This window comes from Amblyomma maculatum, chromosome 2 (genome assembly GCF_055883805.1).
Source record: "Amblyomma maculatum isolate TAMU_Amacu chromosome 2, ASM5588380v1, whole genome shotgun sequence".
Taxonomy (NCBI): Eukaryota; Metazoa; Arthropoda; class Arachnida; order Ixodida; family Ixodidae; genus Amblyomma; species Amblyomma maculatum.
The window spans coordinates 127,693,906-127,714,321 of NC_139345.1; the positions used below are offsets into that span (position 1 = coordinate 127,693,906).

The 20,416-nt window shown below is 45.9% G+C and overlaps 1 protein-coding gene across 1 annotated transcript in view; it reads left to right on the forward strand.

Annotated features, from left to right (window-relative positions):
- LOC146199792 (diuretic hormone receptor-like) overlaps positions 1-20,416 on the forward strand; it is an 84,388-nt gene that overhangs the window by 25,291 nt on the left and 38,681 nt on the right. Inside the window, exons 3-4 of the mRNA XM_084595252.1 lie at positions 16,678-16,769; positions 19,539-19,624. Of these exons, the coding sequence (XP_084451378.1) occupies positions 16,678-16,769; positions 19,539-19,624 (178 nt within the window). The remainder of the gene's footprint in view (positions 1-16,677; positions 16,770-19,538; positions 19,625-20,416) is intronic.

The window sequence follows — 20,416 nt, forward strand, 5'->3', positions numbered from 1 at the left end:
CGAAAACCTCTATGCACGCTGCATGATAAGTAAACTTTGCAAAGTATTTGCTTTTTGACTCCTGGCAACACTGCAATACAAATAAGTTACGAAAAGGGGGACGATAGAATTGCTTAACTATAGAAGAAGCCATGAAAACTCGGGGTCTTGTTTTCTAACCTCTGCTGCCCCGTGAATAACACTCTGCTACGCAACGTTTCCTCCTTCTTCACTACCGGCACTCGACTTTTCGTCAGCTTACCACTCATGCAGAGAAATATGGATTGTTTCACTTAGTGTGGTGACCGTGGGTTGGAGGAATACAAAGAGGCACCAGAATTCTAACTGTAAATAAAGCCCGTTCGGATACATTGTTGTGCCGTTGAACGCCGCGTACAATGCATCCCTGAGCTCACCAATAATAACAAAGCCTGTCGATGGATAATTTAAATTGTCACCTGAGTGAGCATCATCCGCAGCGTTGGGAACACTACAGTGGGTTCCTACAAAAGCGACAGAGGCGGCCATTATTGCACTTGTGGACCAGTGCTCACTTATTCGCCAAAGCGGGGCCGGCAGACAATATTTCCCGAGCACCGTCTGCCTGGCCGTGCTTGGCTCGAATGGAGCCATTATGACTGCGCCCACCCGTGGCGCGAAAGCTAAGCTTTGCCTTTCACATTATCTGTGCGCGAAGGAAGTAATTTGCGCACCGCGAAGAGATTTGGTGCCTTCCGGCCGGATTTCCGGAGGCGCCGAATGAACGCATTCTCTGGCTCTACGGTTTCCGCACTAGCCTGTGGATGTTTATGGGCCTTTGCTTGCGTTTCGTTTCTGCTCATTTGCACCTTGAAACAATAATCAGTCTAATGGGCCTTTCTTATTCATCGTGTGTTTTACGCGCACGAAATAGACTGCACAGGTTACCGGATCGGCACTTTTTCCCTATTCTAGGGAGAAGGAGGAGAGCCAACGATGCTTAATATTGCGGAATTAATCACTGACATGTGCATAAAACCCAGCTTGAAGCAATCTATACTGCGACCAGGCCATTCAAGCAGGAGAAATTTTCAGTCGTGACGTCAATTAAGAGGAGCTTAAGGGTGTATTGGCATGCTAGGTGCAGGAGGATTCTGGTGCAGGTAATGATATGAACCTATGCTAATGGTTGCTTGCGTATTTAGCTATCGCGATATGCTACACGTGCTATACCTAGCCTGCTTCGTTTCCTCCTTCCTAAATCGAAAGCCTGAACTGCCTAATTCATCAAAAGACCGGTCGGAGTCGTGCCCCTTTCAAAAAACTAATTTATAGGAGGGGAAAGGCGCGGTAACTGTCTCACTTGTTCCTGTGGACACCACAAGGGAAGGGAGGAAGGTGGGAATGAAAGTGGAAAGAAAGAGGAGCCGCAGTGGAGGGCTGCGAAGTAATTTCGACCGCCTGGGGATCTTTAATGTGCGCTAAAGATCCCCAGGTGGTCGAAATTGGCTCACTCGGCAGCAGTTTTAGACATAGATTTATAGGAAAGGAAAGGCGCGGTAACTGTCTCACTTGTTTTCTGCGGACACCTCAACCGCGCCGTAAGGGAAGGCAGGAAGGTGGGAATGAAAGTGGAAAGCAAGAAAGAGGGGCCATAATGGAGGGCTACGTAGTAATTTTGACCACCTGGGGATATTTAGCGTGCGCTGACATCGCACATCATACGGACACCTCTTCGTTTCACTTTTATCTATCCTCCGTTTAGGCGTTAGTACACGCGTGGATAGGCCCCGCCGGGGTGGTGCAGTGGCAAGACGCCCGACTACTGTGCCAGAGTTCCCGGGTTCGAACCCGACCACGGCGGCTGCGTTTCGATGGAGGCGAAACGAAGAGGCGTCGTGTGCTGTGCGATGTCAGCGCACGTTAAAGATCCCCAGGTGGTCGAAATTACTCCGTAGCCCTCCACTACGGCTCCTCTTTCTCTCTTTCCACTTTCACTCCCATCTTCCTCCCTTCCCTTACGGCGTGGTTGCGGTGTCCACAGATATCAAGTGAGACAGTTACTGCGCCTTTCCCTTCCTATAAATAAATCAGTTTTTTTTAAATCAGTACACGCGTGGATAGTGGACCATCTTGGTCGACAATGATATTAGGTTGTTGTTGTTGTGGCTGTAGGAAGAAAGAAAAGAAAATGCACGGGCCTGCTACTGGCTCTGTAGCTGAGCCACCTCCGCTGCCTCGTGCGGACAGAAGTTAAGTTAAATTGGTTCACAGCAAGGGAAAGGCGCAGTAACTGTCACACTTGCTCTGTGGACACCCGAACCGCGCCGTAAGGGAAGGGAGGAGGGTGGGAATGAAAGTGGAAAGAGAGAAAGAGGAGCCGTAGTGGAGGGCTACGGAGTAATTTCGACCACCTGGGGATCTTTAACGTGCGCTGACATCGCACAGCACACGGACGCCACTTCGTTTCGCCTCCATCGAAACGCAGCCGCCGCGGTCGGGTTCGAGCCCGGGAACTCCGGCACAGTAGTCGGGCGTCTTAACACTGCACCACCCCAGCGGGGCTGGACAGAAGAGGAAAAAACTGATTTATTTACAGGAAGGAAAAAGCGCGGTAACTGTCTCACTTCTTTTCTGTGGACACCTCCGCCGCGCCGTAAGGGAAGGAAGGAAGGTGGTAGTGAAAGTGGAAAGAGAGAAAGAGGGGCCGTAGTGGAGGGATACGGAGTAATTGCGACCACCTGGGGATCTTTAACGTGCGCTGACATCGCACAGCACACGGACGCCTCTTCGTTTCGCCTCCATCGAAACGCATCCGCCGAGGTCGGGTTCGAACCCGGGTACTGCGGCACAGTTGTCGGGCGTCTTACCACTGCACCACCCCGGCGGTGCCAGGACAGAAGAGATTAAATTAATTAAATTGGTTCACAGGAAGGGAAAGGCGCAGTAACTGTCACACTTGCTCTGTGGACACCCGAACCGCGCCGTAAGGGAAGGGAGGAAGGTGGGAATGAAAGTGGAAAGAGAGAAAGAGGAGTCGTAGTGGAGGGCTACGGAGTAATTTCGACCACCTGGGGATCTTTAACGTGCGCTGACATCGCACAGCACACGACGCCTCTTCGTTTTGCCTCCATCGAAGGCAAAACGAAGAGGCGTCGTGTGCTGTGCGATGTCAGACAAGAAAGAAAAGAAGAGGGAGAGAAAGACACGCGCCGCAACAACAGCCGTCGTCCACCACCACCGAAGCAGTGGCAGGTGCAATGACGGCCTATAACAGATAAAAATCAGTGGCTGGCTAGCCCCCGCCGCAAGCATACATTGACCTACCGTCCCAGCCCCGTAGGGCCAGGAACTGCCACCCTTCACCACCTCTCCCATCCAATGATATTAGGGCGCGCGTCGTCCTCTGCAGGCTCTGTTGCTTCTTCCCCAGACGGCGGCGCGTCCCTCACATCCACAATGCCGGGAGGACATTTGTTATGCTTTGAAGAAACGTGCGCATTTTTCAAGTAACTTTCGATTGTTTACGCATCGACACCGCAACCACTGAGGACTGATTTGTAGAATTGGGCAATACGTGACCCGAGCGTCACATATTGTCAAATTGCGCAGTGTTCCGAAGAAATATACAATGCTTTTTAAATTTTAAGTACAACAGTATTAGGACTACAAAAATAGATTCGGATACACTTATAAGCCCCTCCTTTCAATGTATCGGCTTCTCCCTGCGGTTCCACTGAGTCTTCGTTAGTCTAGATTATACCTTTTAACTGGCATGCCAGAAGCGCGCTTAATGATGCCCTATCAATTATGCACAGTGACACCATCCGCATACTTGGCATTGATTATGAGGCACGTGGGATAGCAGCCTCGGTGTGGACCACCGTCTTAAACCAGGTGCGCAGCAAGGTCACTGTGCCTTTGAACTACCCATGTTGGAGAAACGCTACCTTGTCCACACTGTCTTCTGCGGGCGAATATGGTACCTCGCACATGTAGCGCATCCACCTCTCAGAATTTTAGGTTATCTTCAATCTCTTGTAAGTTCATTTTTTTTGGGCAGGTCGCACGGAACTAGTATGCCGTGCGGCACTCGGCCAGCCACGTTCGAAGGGTGGGTTTGCCTTCCCTTCTTTGTCAGTCTGCTGTCGGCTGCTGGCTCTGCGCTACCTTCTTCGTTTGCGGCAGGGTGATGAGTGCCCAGCACGGGTGCTTGCTTTCTATTTTTTACGCACAAGTGTCAGGGAGCTTGTCCCTGACATACCACTCAACAGGGACCCTCAGGCTTTCCGGATGCCTGTTTGTTATTGTTGTATAGTGCATTTCGTCGCCACCCCGCCACGTGAGCCCTGACTCGTCGAACAGAGTAGTGGAGTCAATGAGAACGTTACTACTTCCACTGGTGCCTGCGGAACGTAGGCGAAGGGCGGACTCCACTTGTTGGTTACCACTAACAGCGTCGTTTCTGCTAGGGTATTTATGTGACTTTATGTGGCTTTTGGAGTGGGGGGTTTTGCCTACACGATATCGGCTGCAACGATGGGGCATTGTGCGGACAGCGCAGTGCCCCAACTGTCCACTTCAGGAATCCAATCGTCAATCCAATCAGCAATGCGTCGTTGCTCGTGTTTTTGGAGGGCAGTTCATGCCGATTTCAGAAGTCTAGGTATTAACCGATTTCAGATAAGTGGTAGATGTCCTCGCGTTCGCTTTGCACGATTGCTGATTGTAGCTGGCGCTTTCGCGTTATGGCGCAATCGTTGTGAGGCTGTCGCATCGAGCGGGCGCCGACGTGCGCTTTTCCCTGTCCTGGCGCGTCAACGAAAGGAGATCGTAAGCTTCCTGGCTGAGAAATTTTTCTACCTTGGGGAGCGAGAGTTCCTTCAATGGTCCTGCCCTTTTGTTTCCGTGTCGGATGGAAGTGTCCGGGTGGTTTTTAACCCACCTTGGTACCTGTAATATAATTTAAATATTTATGTTCACATCGCAACTCACATGAGCAATACATACTGTACATGCGATTGCTGTATATGCTTATATCCATTTTATTTGGCAAATTATTCTACAATGTTTATACCTTCATGCATATTGCCATACATTGTTGTATATGTCATTATCATGAATTGTCAAATTTTATTCTGAATGTAAATACTGATTTGTGATGTATTTGTTCCTTGGGATGTATCTTATGTGCACTTTCATTTGTTGTTAATCATGTGTATTTCCTGTTTTGGTCATTTGTCGCCGCTCATGTGAATGTCTAATGTAATAACTAATATATAATAAAACCTTTTCTAAACATAATAATTTCCTTATTCCCTTAACAAAGAGTCATTTATTCTTTGTCTCTGTAATGAAACACACACCAATTAGTGGATAGGCGTAACCTACCTCATTTTGTACAAGTCGACACAACAGACATTTAGATCCATACGAACGCGCCTGCATGCCTATGGGGTAGCTCTCTGACTAAAGATTGAGGGTTTTGGTGTTTTCGATTTTGATCTCAAGAGGAGCCCAAGTTAGTCGCTCCTGACAACGGCTTACCGGCTTGACACAGATAGACGCACGGGTGGATGGTAGAAAAATAGCCAGACAGAGGAACTGATAGACGGACGGCCGGATGCACGGACGGATGGGCGGACGCAGTTACGTACAGGAAAGCAAACAGGCAGGCAGAGACATAGAAGCAGACGGACAAATAGATACAGACAGACAGGCAGGCAGAATGATACATAGAAAAACAAAAGTGCAGAAGGCAGACATTGAGACGAACGCAGGGATGTACGGATGGACGAAGACAGATAGCAGGCATCAGGGCAATCATTGAATGCGGGCTGTAATGCTAGGGAACTCACTTGATTTTGTGCAGCGCGGTGATGAAAAGGGGCTGAGTGCACTTGATCTGAAATTTATTCTCCTACAGCTTTTCATTTTTCGCCTATGGGAATGTCACATCTGTTTTTATTGCATTCTGAAATGAGCTGTATGCATTTTTCTCTTGTGTTCTCGCAACTCTAATGCCGAAAATTGCTGTGGTTATCAAATAAAATAAATAAATAAATATTATAGTAAATAAATAAATATATGAATAAACAAAAAACATTACGGGTTTAACTAGGTACGGTTCATATGAGGCCGCTCGGAACACTGGCACGCGCTCCTTCGGAAGTTCTTGGTTAGGGACACCTAACTTTTCCGGGAGAAGAGAACTACGAGGTAGGCTATAGCCACTAGCGCTAATTTTTTTTTTTTTTTTTGTACGCAAACTTGCCATAAGACATATTATATAAACTCATGTAAATGGTTTTCCGTGAGGAACCGGAGCAGGCTCCCGCTCTTAGCGTTGTCGATGAGCCATTTAGAAAAGTCATCTTCCCTTGTTGTGGTTAGACCCACTTCGCGCAGAATCTTTGTCCTTGATTCCCTTGTCCCTGCACAAGTCCATAGCAGGTGGCGAACATCCACTTCTGCAGCTGGTGTGGAACACTTTGGGCATGTTGTTGGTCCGATTTCAGCTTGCGATTCCCATCGGCATTTTACCGACGAGGTAAGGGCCGCCCCAGCTCTTATCCTTCTAAGGGAAACCTCCTCCAATCTCGTTAAGTTACGAGGGAGTGGGAATGTACACGGGGGAATGAGGGCACGTGTACTTTTCCTTAAAGAGGATGCTAAAATGGAAACAGCGGAGCGGGCATCGAAAGGGAGCCTGGTGGGGGGCGCATTAGTGTGTGGAACTTCGTGTGTGAGGTGGTCAACTTTTCTCTGCTCAGCGTTCTCAGCATTGTCTTGTGTCCAATGTATCTGGATGCTTATCTTTGTTTTTTTATTGAGTGCGTGGATTTCCTGGGTAACAAATAGCGTCTTCGTCACTTTCTTTAGTTGTTTTATGGCGGCTAAGGAGTCTGTATAGATGTGGGCTTCTGTTATCGAATCTATTTTATTTATGGCCTCCATAGCATCGCGGATTGCATAGAGTTCCATCACAAGCGGGTCCGGGTATTCTAAAAGATATTCTTTATGTACCTTTAGTTCGCTGTGTGTTGGACTAGTAGCTGCTGTTCTACCGCCATTTTCTATAATTGATGCGTCCGTATATGCAATTAAGGTACCTGGAAGTGCATCAACCAGAGGTCGAGATGCCAGCTTTTCTTTGCGACGAAGCCGAGTGGTCTTGTTTGTCGTGATAGTAGTGAATTCCCAAGGAGGGGGGTCAGCCATTGGTGGTGTTCGAACTGCCACTTCGTTGTACAAGGATGCTATGGGCGTAACGTACTTTCGCTTCATATCCCTTGTTGCCTCTCGTTGCTCAATTAATTCTGTCAACGTATTTATCTGTGCAAACTCTTGGAGAATAGGGATAGGGGTAAGTTTTGGTAAGGCCGTGATAGTGCGCATTGCGTTTCTATTTATTGTTTCCAATTTTGCCCATTGCCGCCTCGTGAGTCTTTGGAATTGGGCCTGGTATAGTATCCTCGGCTGTAACACTGATTGTACAAGACGTCTTGCCATGTCCGCTCGAGCTCCTCCTCCCCTAGACGAAATGCGTTTTATCAAGTTTAAGGAAGTCGCAGCTACTTTTTTCACTTTATGAAGCCATTTTGTTCCTTTGCCGGATTTGTGAATTTCTAGGCCAACAACTCTCAACTCGTCCACCTCTTCCAGTGCCTGATTTCCAATCTTTAGGGAGACTCTTTGCGTTGCCAATTGTTTTCTTCCATTCTTGTTGGCAACATGAGTGTAACTGGACTTTTGAGGTGATAATTCCAGGCCTGCACTTTGCACGTACTCATCTATGGTATTTAAAGCCTCTTGCAGATGCCGAATCTGTCTGTCAATTTGTTTATGAACAGACCAAATCGTGACATCATCTGCGTATATCATGAACCCCACTTCTGGTATTTTAGCTAATTTCCACGCCAATGGGATCAGTGCGATATTAAATAATAAAGGTGCTAACACTGACCCTTGTGGCACGCCTCTGTTCGAGGTGTAATTGCCAATTTGTTTTCCGTTTATCCGGATAGAAAACGTCCTGTCCTTAAGCAGATTATGTACTGCTTTTATGACCTGCAAGGGAATGCCCATACATTATATGTTGCTAAGAATCTTGGCATGTAACACGTTGTCGTATGCCTTCGCCATGTCGGTAGCCACTACAGTGCGCACTAGGTGGCTATAAGGCGACACGTGTATGACCTCTTCAGCGAGCACAGCCAGTCCATTTTCTGTCCCAAGGTTTGTTCGGAACCCAATTTGTCGAGCATGGTATTTTTTATTACTTTCCAACCACCATGACAGGCGGGTGGCTATCATCTTTTCATAGATTTTGCAAATTGTGGGTGTTAGCGAGATAGGCCGCAAAGATTCTAGACTTGTGGGAGGTTTCCCAGCCTTTGGTATTGTTACCACCACCGAGTGTTTCCAGCCGAGTGGAATGTCTCCTCCTTGCCATACCTCATTTACCACATCCAACAAGCCGTCAACTGCGGCTCCTTCTAAATTCTTGAATACTTCATAAGGAATATCGTCATGTCCAGGCGCAGTTTTACCATTCGCTTCTTCTATAGCAGCCAATAACTCCAATTTGGTAAATGGTAATGTTATTCCTGTTTTATCAACCGCATCCACTGTCGGTGAAGGCGCCGGATAATGTGCGTGGTTCGGGAAGAAAAGGGCAGCAGCCTGATCTGCAAACTCTTCTGGTGTAAGCTGTAATGCGAGTCTAATACTTTCTGCATGATCTTTAACCTGCCGCCTCTTTTCCATGCCATGGAAAGTCCTCCAGAGGGCCTTGTTATTCGTTCCTGAGCCCAAACGACTGCACCACTCATCCCATCTCCTATGAGCCAGCTGTTTTTCATATCGGCGTGCCTGTGCCGTCACTCTGTTTACCTCAATTCTTCTTTGCACGTCTTCAGGATGGCGACCAGCCTGTATCTCGGCCCGCTTTCGGCGTGCCCAAAGTTTTAGTAGGTGCAGGTCGGGAGTTTGCTGATCTTCGTTCACTGTAGTTGTAATGGTGTGATCCTTGAGTACCGTTTGAAGGGTAGTAACGAGAGTATTCGGGCTAACTGAATGCGTTCGAGTATCCTGCCGTACACCATCCCAATGTGTAACAGACGCTTTCTTTCGAATTTTCTTCATATGTCCCAAATTAAGACCAATACCAATGGGGACATGATCACTACCCCACGCATCTAATTCCGCCTGCCATAGTGGTGCACCAGGGCCCTTCCACCACGTCAAGTCTGGTGAGCGTGTTTGTGTTGCAGGTAGTGTTGCGACTCCTGGATGATTTAGCAGTGTAAATTCCATTTCTGTGAAGGCAGTATGAACTTGATCACCCCTTTTAGAATCATAATCATATCCCCATACGGTGTGCGGAGCGTTAAAATCTCCACCGATTAGTATCGCAATTCCAGGGTATGAATGGCGAATATGCTTAACCCATCCAAGATTAAGCACTGTGTTTCTTGGCCTAGCGTACATGGACACTAATATAAGGGGCGTTTTGTTCGGACGCGTGAGTACAGCAACTACTTCCTGCTAAGTGTTGCACCACTTGCTCAAGTCAAGTGGCGTTTGGGGAATGTTGGCCCTAATGTAAACGGCAGCTTTTCCTGGTGTTTCGGCCTCTGCTCTTGCTCGTTTATCAGGGATAGAAGGACAATGGTACCCTATATATCCTGTTATTGAATATAACCTATTGTGCTCCTGTATCAAGAACGCCCATGATTGTAGCTTACCGTACAATAATTTTGTATTTATTTCCCCAACTTTATTACAGAGCCCTCTGCAGTTCCATTGTGTAATCTGTTGCCACTTGTTTCGGCTACTTCTATCCATGATGTAAGCTGCTCTGAATGAGGTGTGTCAGTTGCGTAAGCGTGTCCAGTACCGCCTTCCAAATAGGTATGTTATCGGCAGGTTTACAATTCGGAGCATCCACTAACCTTGCTGTCGTACTGACTGCAAGCGTTTCTTTCTGTTTTTCTGAGCTCTCCTTTCGTCGTTGCGCTATATGTGCTTTCTTTTGTCGCAGCTGTGCAATTTGTGCTGAAAGCATCGCAATTTCTTTTTCTATTGCATCCTGCTGGCTTGTGCAGTCTTTAAGGTCCGGAAAATCATCAGTAGTGAATGCCACTGTGCTCCGTTTTGTGCGTCGTCCATGTTTTAGCGTAGAATCAAAAGATGCACTGTTCTGTGCAACCACCTCAACAGGCTCTTCTTCTTCTAGCGGGTCATCAAACAGCTCTTCGGCCAGAGTTGCAAATCTGTTTTTAACCATTAACGGTGCATATTGTTTATGTCGTCCAGCCCTTGCTAACTCGAGCTTTCGCTTTTTTGTCGGACACTGAGATGAAGTGATATCGTGATCATCAGATTTGCATAGGCCGCATTTGAATTTCGCTTCTCCAGATTCAGTTATGTATTCGGGGTTAACTCCATATGGACAAAATTTCTGCATATGACCTTCTCTGTAGCACCTGTAACAGTGAACCGGTCTAGGTTTGTACGTTTTGGGTCGCACTATGCGGCCATTGTAGTAGAATCTGTCCGGAAGAGTATCTGGTCCCTGTAATGTGATGAGAAAAGTGCCTCTGTTCCCCATACGACGTGCGGCTAACACAGTATGTGTTCCTGATATTAGGTCTCTGGCCACCGTCTCCGGGGAATCTTGTAGGTCTAGGTCATAGAGGACACATCGCTGAGTATTTGGACCTGACGCAAAATACGTCTGGACAGGAAGATACTCCTCTGTCGTGATTGGAATCTGTGTTACTGTGGTCATTTTGCGTGCATCCTCAATGGTGGCTAAATGTACTGTGACAGTATTAGATGCCCTGTGGCTTACAAACCCCTGGTAACCTGTGGTACCAAGCGCTGCGTCTATTACTCTCTGCATTGTTCTGGTGGGTATCTTAGTGATATCAAACTGCACTGTAGGTCTGATATGCACTCTGAAGGATTTCTGCAAGGCTGGTGTTGGATAAGCGGATGCTAGCTTATCAGGGGCGGCCCTTACCTTCTTTGCCGGTGGTGTGTTGACTGGTGGCCCAGGTAGTTTGACCAGCCGGGGTGTCCGTTGAGAAGCGTTAGTGACGACTTCCTGTTGCACATCCATAGCCTGATGTGTATCGTTTAGCTCGGGTAGCGGCCCGAGCGTTGTGCTCGTATTCGAAGTAATGTCTACGTTGCTCTGTGGCCAAGTGCTAGCTCCAGGTAAAGGCTCGTTACCGCAGCCTGCCGTTGTGCTTGCAGAAGTCACAGCGACTACCGGAGGGTCCATTGGCGTCCCCATTCTTGCCATATTATCAGAGCTGCGGCTCCGCCGAGTCCCAGTAGGCCTAGCAGCATGGCCGCGTCGGCATTCTGCAGCGTCTACCCGGAGGGCTGTGTCCTTGATGCTCTTCTTGCCACGCACGGGTTGTTTGGCCTTTATGCTCTTCTTCAAGAGTTTGATTGCCGCTGTGTGGGCGCGGACTGCAGACGTAGTTCGAAATCTTACTGGACACGATGTAGCCACGGTGCTCAGCGACACGTCTTCTTCTTTCTTCCCAATGCTATCTCGCTAGCATTAGCACTAGCGCTAATTGCATCTTTTCTTTAACCGCGTCGTGTAGTTGGTTACGTTGTGCTAGTGAACAAGCGCTTTCACCCGCACTGCTTCTAGACGGGTCGAGTGGCTCCTTTCCTTCCGAACGCTACCGCTTACTGGTGACGTGCAAAGGGTATAACTTTCCTAATTTGTGAAAATATGCAGTGACCTTTTGGTCACTGCAAATTTTCACAAATTAGTATAGTTTGATACGAGCATAGCTATGTGCTCGTCGGTGTTAATTAGCGGATTCTCTCTATTTCATTCGTTTCAGTGCCGTGTAGGGCCTAGTTATATTTCGCGCCACGCTGCTGTCATGAATGTCGGCCGCATGCACAGGAAGCAGTCAAGGGAACATGAGACAGATGACCGAGTATTCTCTTAGCCACCGCTTCTTGTATACGGTGCATGCAAAACATTTTGCGTATTTTAAAGAAATGCGGTAATTTGAGAGGCCAGAGATTTGCCCTCACACACAGACATAACCGCGCATTTACACGAGAAGTGATCCGTTTAATAAGCCTTTTCTACATCTGCAAAGCGGTCCGTTGAACTGCGTCTAGCACAGAACGGTAGTTTCGTTGGGATTTCTTGAAACCACGTGCGAGCTTTTTTTACGCTTTTGACAAGTATAGAATCCAATTCCGATCTCATAGCCACTTGATTTCATCTTCAATGTTATCGAATTAGGGCAGCTCCGTGATTCTTCGTGTTTTTCTTAGTTAAATTTCACGCATCCTTGAACCATATCGTTAAAACAGTATTTACACCTTTTCTGTGCTCGTTCAGTAATTGCGTCACTGGAAATACCCACAAATTTGCCATTCCGTGTAGTACCCTTGCATCACACTGCCTTTCTTTGTGCGCTTCTCCAATACTTTCAACGACTAGCGTGCTTCCTTTTTGCAAACATTGTTTTCCTGCCGTGTTCATTCCTGCGAGTTATCTGTTCAGCGTTCATGGCGCACGCTTCGCTAAGTGCATTCTGCGAGCAATAGTACTTAGGAACGCCCTCGTTGCCATGGGCTTTAACATCAAAACATCCCGGCCTCCCCGGCAACGTCACGCGCGTGAATCCAGTTGCAATGAGAGCTTTCTTTTAATAGCCAAACATCTCGTTAGCCATTGAAAAAACTGAAACAAGCAGTAATTGTTTTCCCGCAAGACCTAACACTACTCTCGCAATTAGACTGTTCTCCTTCGAGAAAATATCAGCAGTAAGAAGTAATTTCAAAGTTTCTATCGCTAACGGCAGTGATTTAAGCACAATTGCTTTCATGATAACGACTTCTTAAAGGCGCTTGGAAACAACCGAGCTTCACTGCCTTTTGTTTTGTTGCGGTCCAGTGCAGCTCGTTATCTCGAAAGGACAGTGCCCCAACCTCGTCTCACCGCTCTTTCGCAATGCTTTCGTAACTTTTGAAAATACGTTCTCGTCCTTTCACAGTGCACGATGATTGTTTGCTACCAACGGTCCCATTTCATCAGTTGAACATATGCTGCACCACGTCTTAGAATAAAATGAAAGGTGCTTTTGTAATTTTCAGAATGTGATCAAGGCTACGTTCGTTGACACGTTACAACAAAGCTGTCAATGTCTGTCTCGAGTATTAAAGCAAATACCTATCCGTGGATGCATTCGGAATTAGATTTTTACCAATTGAAGATGATTATGGCCCACCGCTGAACAGGATCATGTTATTGGGCTGCACAGTACCTAGCGATCCAGAATGGCTTTCAGGCAAGCCGACATTGATGCGAGGAAAATACGGCAGTATTTTCGAGAACTCCTTGCCGGTCTTATTCATGTTTTCAAGACACAAGAATATGTGCCTGAGTGGCTACCGAGAATGGAAGCCCTGCTACGCTTGCATGAATTTTAATGGATCAGGCAGCCCGAGCGGGCATGGATTTTACCCATGTGTTTTTCTCGAGTTATATCCTATATGTGTAAAGTTAGGTTTTGAAGCCTGTTATAAAAAGAAAAAGAAAGCCTTTAATGAGTCATGGCTCGCCAGCGTATTCGTACCTGCGTTAGCAGCGAACGTTCGCGAGAAGTGTCTCACTTTGCGAGACTTCTCGAGATACCGTGGGATTCCATCTGTCAGTCATCTCCATGACATCAAAAAAATAATAAGAAGAATCTTTAAAAACGCGGTCTCCACCTGGAATTGAACATCCATCCCTCAGATCCCCAGAAGAGCGCTTTAACCAACACCGGGACCATAGCTTTTTCAGCATGGCATTTATTACATGCCTTCAAAATCAGAAAAGAGCTTACAAAGTAATTTGATTTACAAGTGATTTACAAAGTAATCAGACTGTAGCCGAAAAGTACGATTAAAACATAAAACTTAACACGACACAAATAGAATCCGACTTACCACAACTTAACTAAAACGGTGGCAAGCAAAGAACACACATCAACAATGGCAGCCAGTACGGCCGATATAGTCAGTATCTTCGTAAGGGTCTCTAAGCTTGAACAACCTTCTGGCCAAAATCAGCACTACTGAGAGAAACAAGAGGCTCAGCATTCCAATCCAACATAAGCGTTTTCTACTGGCTCTTGAGTCCAAGGAGGAAAATTATGTAAAAGGGTTCACGGTCATGTTTGGTGGCCATTGAGTAACGCACACTGTGGGAATTCAAAATAACGTCTTTCTTCAATGCTCTTTGCAGAACGTCTCAAAATAATATTGAATCTTTGCAGGCAATAAAAAAAGTGTTCAAAGGTTTCAGGTGTATCACATAAGCGACAAATAATAGAACAAACAAAATTATTATGGTTGGGAGGCCACACTTTAACAGGTTAAAATTCGGCATGAAGCCGAAACAAAAATGTTTTAGTAGAAAGCGAGATCGGCATTTTGCGCTCTTTTTAACAGATTATGCCACATACAATTAGAATACGGCGAACGATATAAAGGAGGGGGAGACAATATAGATATCAATTCTTTGTATACATGTTTGCGTGAAACAAAGAATAAGTACCCATAAGAAAAGCGAAGTGCCGGAACACGCACTGAATTGTAAACTTCGTTCATAAAACCAAAGAATAAGGGCCGATTGGTAAAATTGGAAGAGCCCACAACTTGAGAAGAAGGTTAACAAAAGTTAGTTTGCAGGGATGCTCTGGTAATCTGGATGGGAGCTATTACGGAAAAAGAAGAAATGAGCAACTAACTGTCTGCAATAGAGATGTGTTAAACTTGTCTGCCAGCAGAAACAAGCCTGAATAGGATTTCGCGCCGCATTGGCTCAAAACTGCAGCCCCATATGAACGTCGCGAACATTCGGTTAAAGCTTTGGATGTATGCCTCGCGCAATAGAATACCTGAAAAACATAAACATTTTGTGGCCATAAACATGCTACAGGCATTTGATCGACCAAAAATTGATAGGCGGTGCGGAACAAAAGTTTGAGGATAGCTTTGGAGTGCCGGGACCCCCTCTTTCTAGTAACGCCCACTAGACTTGAAAGCAGAAAGGGGAACTTCAATGTATTTAGGGGGAACAAGAGACCATTCAATTCCACCATAATGGGTCTGCATTGCTCCTCATGACCGAACCAGAGACCCGACCATTCAGACCTGTTCATTTGAGCGCCAGATACAGTGCCCAGCTTCTCACTAGTGGTTATAATTTTGTCAGTGCAGAAAAAAAACATCAAATCATTGGCGTACGCAAGAACTTTGACTTCATTACAAAAGGCAACATAACCACGGATATTGTTGTTTTGCACTACACTCAAACAAAGTGGCTCTAGGTAGAGGGCAAAGAGTAGCGATGACGTATGAGAGCCTTGCTTCACGGATGATCAAATTGGCACTGGCTCTCAGATGTGATCATTAGCAATAAAGCGAGTGGAACAGTTATTGTAACAAAGTTGCGCCCATTTAAGTACAGTTAATCAAACATTGGCTCGCTTTAGAACAGAAAACAGAAACAAAAGCCGGACACGATCAAATGCCTTCGCAAGGTCAACCTGGAGTAGACAAAGCTGCTCACAAGAGCCAGAGCAAGATTCCAGAATGGCATGCGCAATATGTATGTCATTTTTACGAAGCGGCCCTTAAAGCGAAACGTCTCATGGGTGCTAATGAGAACCCTGATTAAGCACCGCCAGGGTGGCGCAGTGGAAGCGGGATCGAAACCCGGCCTCGGCGGCTGTGTTTCCATGGAAGCGAAATGCAGCGGCGTCCGTATAAAGTGTGATGTCAGTGCACGTTAAAGAACCCCATGTGCTCGAAATTTCCGAAGCCCTCCACTATGGCGTCTCTCATAGCCTCAGTCGCTTTGGGACGTTAAACCCCGCAAACCAACCAGAATCGTCATTACATGTTGTAAACGACTTGATAAGTCTTTCACAAAAATTTTGTAGTTCACATTTGCCAACGTGATTGGCCTGTAGCCATCCACTGAGAGCTATTTTTCTTTATCCGTGCACTTTGGAATTGAAACCGTGTGCTTCTTAGTAAAAGACTAAGGAGGACATTTGGCATAAGCCAAAGATGTTTCCCCAGTGTACAAGGCCTCGTTTTACCACGGGTGTGGGTTATCCTTTTTTTTTGCCTTTGAGACTCATTCGCTTGTTCACCGAAAAGCAGACACAGAATTTGTAGATCACTCTTGACAGTATGTGATAATATATTTTTACATGAGCCAAACGAGACGATCCTTTCAACAGAATATTCTTTTACCATCATGGCTCTAAGATTTAACCAATTCCTTCGCTAATCTATATTTCTCAGAAATTATCAAATGTTTGAAGCAAGTTTGCGTCATGTTTTTTTAATTGCAGTTAAGTAGATGTCTCTTTTAAGTCAACAAAGAATGCTGTCGAGAATAAAATGCTTTGCATACCCGGAGCCTTAATCAAAGTAATAAATACCACAATAAACAAGACACGGAGGTGCCACACTGGGTTTCAATTATGCCCCTTCTTCACTCCTATCTAGCTATCATCATTATCTACAGTACAACCACTTTCCAAGAAGAAAACTGGAATCGGTAAATGATGGTAATAGAGCTAAGAATTGCGAACATTCACCCAGAGTACCAAGCACCCCCTGCATATGTTAAAACTTGCCGTGTATTTGTTTCCCACCCTACAGACAACGCCACGCGAATGTGCCTGGAGAATGGGACATGGGCAGACAGGTCTGACTATTCTGGCTGCAAGCCTCTCGTCGACGTAGACAGAGAGGTAAGTGCCGTTCTATTTTTACTTCATTTCAATCCATTTATTTGCACACTACATTTTTGGGCAGTGCGAAGGCGCTACACTGTCCGCAACCGAAAGAAATGTACACAAAGTGACCGAGCCTATGCGATGGCCTAATATAAAAAGGAAGTATCATTTGCCATATGTGAGCACTTGGAGCTGTACTATTCGTGGTGTATCGCAGGCAACTCATGTATGATTCCTATAGCATACATGAGTATGCTATAGGAAGAGCATAACCTACATAGGTTATGCGCATAGGGTAGCGCATACTCCTATGCGCTATGCATAGGAGTATGCATAGGAAGCGCCCACCGGGGTGGCGCAGTGGCTCCGGCGCTCGACTACGGTTCTCAAGAATGCGGGATCGAATCCTGACCTCGGCGGTCGTCTTTAGATGGGGGCGAAAAGCAAGGCGCCCGTGTGCTGTACGATTTCAGTGCATGTTAAAGACCCCCGGGGGTCGAAATTTCGGGAGTCCTCCCTCTAAGTCTCTCATAGCCTGAGTCGCTTTGTGACATTAAACCCCAAAAACCGAACCTCTAGCAAACTAAAGTGTAGTTAAGCTACAATATTTTATCATTTCGGGCTCGCGAAATCGATAAGAGGACGGCAGCATGTGCCAAATGAATACAGCCCCGTACAGCTGATCTAACTGAGAAAGCTGTCCAGCTGCTCAAGACAACAAAGTCCACATGGATACGAGACAGGCGTTTCACTGAGTATACTGCTTGTGATCACGGGATGAAGGCCCATAGTCCGCCGAGAATGAGTAAGATATAAAAGAGAATTGACAGTACTTATTATTGCCACTAAAACGCAGCTATTTTCGATGAAGACAGCATCGGACAATCCCATAGTGTTTCGGTATAAGACTCTATTTCTGAAATATTTTTATACGCCTTAAAACTTTTCGTTTTAGTGACCAGGGCAGTAAAACCGGCATGATGGCACATTAAAAAAAAAAACGTGCACCTTGTAGCGCTTCTCTCTACCTGAGCGAAAGGGTAACGAGACTAAGCGGAATACTCTGGTCCCGGCAGAAACAAGAGCAGGAGCACAGGAAAACCTTCCGAGAAGACATTCGTTGCTCCACCCTCGAGGCAAAAAACAATGAAGCCCCCCACTGAAAACGTCTTGTGCCCTAGTCGTCTTGAAGGCGCTCCACATAGGCGTTTACAAAAAGGGTTTATAAAATTTCTCTTCGGATAGGGCACATCAGGCCCTAGTTCTAGAGTAAATATTGACGCCTGATCCCCTTGGTGCTAGAAGGATTAGACGCTGCACCCCTGACGGACACTTCCTTCCATCGGCAGGTTCCACGAAGATTACGTACGCGCCATGCACTTAAACGCTTTTGTTGACACATCGCATCAACTGCTTTGCACGGGCTTCAGCCGTTACACTTCAGCGAGCAGAGAAGCAAGCGACCCTTTTTTAAGAGTGTACAAGAACGTTGGAGTCCGATTGTCCCTCCCGGTTGCAGCAATAGATAAGCAACGGTCCAAAAAGGCTCCTGAAGAGAGCACCCCGCGAAAGAGAAAAGAATTTCCTTCGCTACTAACATTATGAAAGGGAACGTTTCCCGGCAAAAAACGAAAAGAAAGAGGGGAGAGCTTCAGGAAACAACAGGCGCGCGGCTGTTCCGAATTTCCTTCAAACGTTCTTTTTTTTTATTTTTTCGCCTGACCGGTATGGTACTTTTTACTTGTGTAACCTTCCCAGGTTTGTGCTGATTTCCCTGCGATGAGTACAAGGACGCTACTCTCCAGTTCACGCATTTTGTACAAAGTACATTCATGCCACGAATTACTTGCATGATGCGGACAGCCCGACAGGTAAATTAATTCGTGTGCGCACTGTAGCTGTGCGTCATCGTCTTGGACAAAACAGATTTGCCGCAGCCGTGTGCTTCAGCTTGCCCGGTGCCGGGATCATCGCGTGCCCTGAAAATGTCATAACAATGAATGGTGTTCACCAGTGTTGCAAAAAGCAGGGGGTGTCAAGCGGATGCAAGAGTGAATTTGAATACCGTCCGTGTCGGAAATAATAAGCCCCAGAAAAATTTGACGACAAAATTTCTGTGCAGTTTTTGACAATTAGCATGTTTTCATGGCAGAGAGTTCTGTAGTAACATAACACATTTTTTGTAGTTAATACAGCAAAGTACTAAAGAACTACAGACTAAAGATAAGTACTAAAGAAAACGAGTACCACTGGCAGGCATTACAGAAATATAGAAGATTCTAACGTTTACGAGAGAACTACGCGACATTTCATGGTATCTTGGACACATTTCTGTAGTTTTCTTCTACTGGATAGCTTACTCTAATTAGTGAGTACAAAAGTAACTTGATCCCCCGGTTGTTTTAGTGACGATGACCTCGGGATTGTCCATTGTCTAATAAAACGGTGCGCTGATGCCTTCGAGCTGTGTGTATTGGTGCTGATTCCATTTAATCAATGACTTGAACTGTTCCCAATATGTAAGCATTCACTTATACAGATTGCTCTATCCAATGTAGGTTGAAAATGGTCGAAGGTTTTTCAAATTGCACCAGTAAATATCTAAATTGGTGCGTTAACGTAGGCGCTAACCAGCAGAAAATGAGAGCTAAAGAGTGAATTTCGCACACTCGACTACGCTCTCAAACGAGCGCAATGTGTGTTATCAATATCGGCAACGTGCGCGCCTGCTTTCAGCGTCCACAAAAGCGTTTGCTGTTCGTTTCTCCACTTCCTTTTTTACAGGTTGACGAAACTACGTTATACTACATTGGATACGGAGTTTCCCTTTTTGCTTTAACAATTGCGCTGTGGATATTCGTCTACTACAAGTGAGTCATATTGTGCCATGAAGATTATTTTGATGCACATCATATTTGAAAGCATTGTCTCTTTATTCGCTTGTTGGTACTAGCACGTAGTTTGCACCGATCTTATTGGCTATTGTTCATTATCCGCCAGAATATCAATAGCCGCATAACTCACAAAGCTATTCAAAGCACTCCTGAGAAACTAGGATTGTTTTAGACGATAATACTTGAAAAATGAATCTTGCCACTCGAATGTAATTTGTAACTGAAAAACTTTAGGAAGGTTGCAGGAAGTTTCCTCCCAGCCATCTTGCTCTAACTTTATATGGCTCGTTTTTTCCCGTGTTGCTTGTAAAGGGGCTTCAAACTCTGCCTCGGAACGGAAGGAATGTTTCACGAGGGAATTAGCAAAGTTGGTGAAGTTATTTCTAACCATTTTATTCCGCCATAAGCACATGATACAACAACACACGGCATTATTGCGTTCTCTTGTAAATAAGGCCATGGTTAAATGCGTTATAGGTCAAAGAATTGAGGATGTTAATTTCGTCATTCAATATATTTAGCGCAAGAAAGCAAATTATGTCCCGAGGGAGAAATTATTACGAACTTATGATGTGGTGCAGACGTTGTAGTATGACTTTTGGTTCAGAAATTTAGTTTTTACCTCTGTAATGGCATCTGTGAACAGAATACAAACCACAATCAGACAGTTTCCCTGAACGTTCGACACGAATGTCCATACATGGTGCCATTACGCTGACACTCGGGGCTAGTGACTATGTTGGAAACTTCCTGTCTAAAGCAGAATAA